Raw genomic sequence first — 5,160 nt, 5'->3', positions numbered from 1 at the left:
ATAATTTTCTATGTCGATTTGCCATAAGGATTCATTGTTCATGATTCAGTCATAAGTTTTCAAATAGCCGATACCCGTACATTCATTTCAATGCCCTCTACTAGAACTCCTTGTCGGAATCTTGTTAATTTGGTTTGTGTTGCACAATGTGTGCTTTATTTAAATTCCAAAAACAAACTCGAGCTTTAAAGACCCTGTTTTTCATTATCAATTACAATAAAACGCAACCGCACAACGAGCAGCTGGCACAGTAAACACAGCCGGTTTCCCAGTGTCGCGTCTGTCGTACAAATTCGTTCCCATAATCGTTTTTGCTATTTTACTAGCTCACCTGCTTGTTTGACCGCTGCCATCCCATCAGTTGGTGCTTTGACGTTCGCTAGAGAGCGCGCTTTTGTTCATTTGTTCTTACGTACGCCAGTGAAAAATAAAAACAAAAGCAAAAAATAATAAAAATAAAAAAATAAGTGAAAGCGCATAAATATTATTTGTGTGGAATAATGCAATACTTGGCGCTTTGGATACCCTTTTACCTCTTCATTGCCGCCGTTACGCTGCTCTTCGTGTGGTGGCGTAAGCGTTTGAACTACTGGGCCGATCGTGGTATTATACACGAAAAACCGTCCTTGATCCATGGCAATTTGGCCGGTCTGGGACGTACTCAGACACTACGCGACCCGTTTCGCGATTTCTATACGAAATATAAACATGACGCACCTTTCGGCGGCTTCTACTTGTCGATGCGTATTGGGGCAGTGATCTTTGATCTCGATCTTGTAAGGCATATATTAGTTAAAGATTTCGGGAATTTCAGCAGTCGCGGCACATACTACAATGAGAAAAATGACCCGATTTCGGCGCATGTGTTCAATTTGGACGGTACAAGCTGGCGGAATATGCGCGCCAAATTAACGCCCACCTTCACATCGGCCAAGATGAAGTTCATGTTTCCAACGGTGGTGGAGGTGGCAAAGGAATTTGTAAAGGTACTACAACAAGAAGTGAAGCAGCAGAATTCAGGCAAAGCTAACGGCGCCACTCAGTCGCACAAGGCACAAAACGCTGTGACGAGTGACGACGCGTCAATGCAGGGCATTGAAATTAGGGATTTGCTGGCACGCTTCACCACTGACGTCATCGGTAGTTGTGCATTCGGACTGGATTGTAATAGTTTGCACGATCCGGACACACAATTCCGCGTTATGGGCAAAAAGATATTTGGTGAACGTAGACATGGTCCCATTGTGTTCGCTTTTGCGCAGGCCTACCCAGAGCTATCTCGTAAATTGGGCATCAAAATGATTCCAGATGAGATCAGTGAATTCTTTCAGAAAGTAGTCCACGATACCGCTGCGTACAGAGAGAAAGAAGGTGTACAGCGCAAGGATTTTATGAATCTCTTGTTGGAGCTGAAAAAAGAAGAAGATGGCTTGAGTTTGGAGCAGATTACTGCGCAGGCATTCGTTTTCTTCGTCGCGGGCTTTGAAACGAGTTCTAGTACAATGGGTTTTGCGCTGTATGAGCTCGCATTGAATCAGGAAATACAAGCGAAGGCGCGCGCCGAGATTGAGACGGTATTGGCGCGTTTCGATGGCCAATTCACATACGAGTGTATGCGTGAAATGCAATATTTGCACCAGATCTTTTGTGGTTAGTAAGCGAGCGGTGGTAGAAAGTTTGTAATTTGAATGATTAATGTTCGTATTTTTTTTATTTTCTCTACAGAAACACTGCGCAAATACTCCGTCGCCTCGATAACCCTGCGCAAGACAGTGAACGACTATCAGGTGCCGAATACCAAGTATGTAATCGAGAAAGGTGTGATTGTTGTTATACCCATTGATGCTATACATCGCGATCCCGAAATATATCCTGATCCCGAATGTTTCGATCCCACACGTTTTGAACCGGAGGCTATAGCCGAGCGCCATCCTATGGCTTGGCTGCCCTTCGGCGAGGGGCCACGCAATTGCATTGGACTGCGCTTCGGTAAAATGCAAGCCATGGTGGGCTTGGCTTTATTGCTGAAACATTTCAAATTCACGCTGGCACCTAAGACTAAAGTGCCGCTAGAATTTAAAAAAGGAGGACTTGTGTTGGCGAGCAACGATGGCATTCACTTGCATGTGGAGCCAATCGCAAGCGCCAAATGAAGTAATCGATTTCAGAGTATTATTGTATTTTTAATATCAACAAATTTAACATAAATGTCACATTATAATTACAGTTTATTAAATTAACTTATTTTACTTTCTATACAACAATTTTGTGTTTTCTACTTTTCTTATCTAATCGGTCTTGGCAATACTATGTAGTTGTAGTTGTTCGCCGGTACACAGCTTAGAGTTCATTGAGTAATAAACGAGATAAAAAAAGTAGTGAGTTGTAGATAAATAAACTCTGATAAGAAAAAATTGTCTGAGAAGGCAGAAATTCACCGGACTTTGCTTTGTAAATTTAATCAGATTCAAGTCGCAAATGGGTTTGCCTCATAAAACGAGTAAGTCCGAAATTAAAAAAATTAAAAGTTGCTCAGTGCAGTATCCACACAATGAAGAATATGAAAGTAAATTCAAAAGAAATCCCGTTTAAGTTCCAATTGAAATGTACTACTCGCGTTTAGGCCTCTAATATCATAGGTGCCTTGATACTCTTCGGCCCCAAAATATAATAAAATACTGATCAATAATTGAACTGGATCTTGGGTTTCCTAAAAATGTTCCCCCTTTCGTCTCGAATCGCATTCTCTTCGAAAGCTTTGAAGAATCTGTATTAAAAAAACGACGAACAACAGACAGACGCCTTATAAAACATTTCATCGCTTGACTTGCAAAAGTCAATTTTTCATTAATTCTGTTTCCTTTCTATTTTGCAAAATAAATTAAATAATATAACCATTGCATTCATATTTAACCAATACCTGAGACAAATATGTCTTCCAACGTCTTCTCCACTAGTAATAAAAATTAGGTAACATTTTAATTTCCAATTAAAAAAAAAATCAGTCCGAACACTCAGAGTTTTAAAAGTCATATCATCATATCTTTCATATATCAAGATTATAGCACTTTCCGAATTTTAAAAGGTGGCTCGTTCATCTGGAGTTGATCCCCAACCGACCAAATTGAAAATTGCTCATAGCCCAAAGAATGGCATAACTCTTCTCCGAAAGTTTTAATCGGATTAGGAAATTAACTTAGAGCTATGATATTCTTAATAGGAAATGTTCTTTAACATAAAACTAATTTGTGGAGTGTAAAAATCTTACTCGCGCTTTGTAAATTTGAATTCAGTAGTACCTCTGATTCAGGATGCCTTAGTGAGAGGACCCTTTTCAACATTGCCGGCGAGTCTTTGGAATACAATATTTCAAGTAAGCCCGTATGGGACTTTTAATAAAGAAGGCAAAAATAGAAAAGACAAATAAAATAACTACTTTGAGCCCGATTAAAAAACGTTCGATCGCAAAGCAGCTCAGCTCGGTTTAGGCGAGAGGAAGCTGGGTGGGATAGCCAAAACTCAATTGAGTTCAAAGTAATAAAAATGAGCTTATAATTCAATTTAAGAAGTCAGCACCAAGAGGTTGCCTCAAATAGGACTAGGAGCTTGGCCAAAAACCCAATAAAGGGTGTGAGTAGCAATTATTTACAATATATTAGGTTGGGGAATAATTTCTTAAGGTTTTTACCGAAGACTTTTATTTACAAAAAAGAACAATAACTACATCAATTTTTGGCGGAACCTCTTTGTTATCGAAGGTAACACCCTTTATATGGTTTGACAGGTCAGAAGAATACGGCGGATGCTGAAGGACTCCCATTTGAGATTTTGGAATGGGGCGTTGATGACTTTGCAGCATTGGACCTGCCGTTGTCGTGGAGGAGAATGGTTTGACCATGTCGATTAGATCTTTTGAGTCAAATAACCTCATTCACGCGATGTAGCTGTGGCATTCTTTTCGAAAATTCCCAATTCACCATGTCCCCCCAGTTCCTCCAAACACATATTATGATCTGCTTTGAATAAATAGCTGGCTTGACTCTCGTCTTTGGTGTATCTCCTGGAGCCACCCATTGCATTCTTTACTTCATATTAATGCATAGCCACATTTTCTCATCTCCCGTGACGATTCGGTACAAAAAGCGCTATTTATGACCGCGTATTTCCCGATGGCGGGCGAGATGCTGAAAAGGTGGTTTCTTTCGTTGTGAGACGCCAGTTAACTGAAAAGTAAGAGCCCAGAATCAAGCCTCGCACCACGCATTTTTAAAGGCTCATGTCAAATGCATTGTTAGTCTTTAAAATGAAGAGAGCCTTCAAAAGAAAAGGAGGTTATTCAAAAAGGATTGGTTAAGGGTACCTCGAAGGTAGAAAATCAGCAGTCCAAATGTCGTGTATAAATACTTAGAGTGCTCATAGACTTTGTACTCATAGACATGTACTCATAGACTTTGAGATGAAAAGATGGGAACAAAGAGAGGAAATTTTCGTTTCCTAGACATTGGAGTCTATGTTAATCAAATATTTACAGATTTATGCTTGGTGGAGGACAGCAACTCCAGCAGCATTTTCACAGAATATTTGCGATATGGCCTATGCTGCTACAACATAATGAGTTTGCTAAGAAGAGGAATGTATTAGATAAACTTAAATGCAAGCCAGGAAGTGAGCCATACCGACGAAGAATTATTTCGAATGTAGCGCGCTGTAGCGAAAATCACAAATGATTTAGCACAAAAGTTTTCAAGTACGAGAGGCCAAGCATAGCTCAATGGAGCAACGCGGAGCGCTGTGACAGCTCAATCGTACTCACTTCAGCAGACAATAGGACGGAGAATATGAGCTCGAAATTGTGCAACTGAACTGCTGTAATTTTACTCTGCACATAATTTCCAATTTTATGACAGTGGAAGAGAAACGTGTTGTTGCTTTTGGTGTGGCCAATGAAAGCGCTCTGATAACATTGGTCCGGCACACACTTTTTTGGGCACAAGTATGAAAAAGAATAGGGTGGTGGGCTGAAATGGAAAATAGAACGCAAATATAGCATCTTGACTTAGTTCTGTACTTACAGAATGTTGACAAATTTGTCACTTATGACAAATGCATTTGAGCGCCTTAATACAAATATTGCGAAATCTTATCTATGTTGCGGTGCAA

The 5,160-nt window shown here is 40.1% G+C and overlaps 1 protein-coding gene across 1 annotated transcript; it reads left to right on the top strand.

Annotated features, from left to right (window-relative positions):
* The first annotated feature begins 265 nt into the window (after positions 1-265).
* Positions 266-2,264, top strand: LOC129244855 (cytochrome P450 6a2-like). The gene is made up of 2 exons (XM_054882743.1): positions 266-1,650; positions 1,726-2,264. The coding sequence occupies exons 1-2, from the start codon at positions 501-503 to the stop codon at positions 2,151-2,153; spliced, it is 1,578 nt and encodes a 525-aa protein (XP_054738718.1). The 5' UTR covers positions 266-500; the 3' UTR covers positions 2,154-2,264.
* Positions 2,265-5,160: the final 2,896 nt, after the last annotated feature.

The sequence above is a fragment of the Anastrepha obliqua genome, chromosome 4 (genome assembly GCF_027943255.1).
Source record: "Anastrepha obliqua isolate idAnaObli1 chromosome 4, idAnaObli1_1.0, whole genome shotgun sequence".
Lineage (NCBI taxonomy): Eukaryota > Metazoa > Arthropoda > Insecta > Diptera > Tephritidae > Anastrepha > Anastrepha obliqua.
The sequence above is the reverse complement of the archived record's forward strand: the minus strand, read 5'-3'. Positions and strand labels throughout refer to the sequence as shown.

What these genes read in the sequence shown, in the direction of transcription:
- LOC129244855 (XM_054882743.1), top strand. Translation starts at nt 501, where the DNA reads ATGCAATACTTGGCGCTTTGGATACCCTTTTACCTCTTCATTGCCGCC. An exon ending in TTTGCACCAGATCTTTTGTG is followed by an intron (nt 1,651 to 1,725) that starts GTTAGTAAGCGA and finishes TTTTCTCTACAG; the next exon opens with AAACACTGCGCAAATACTCC.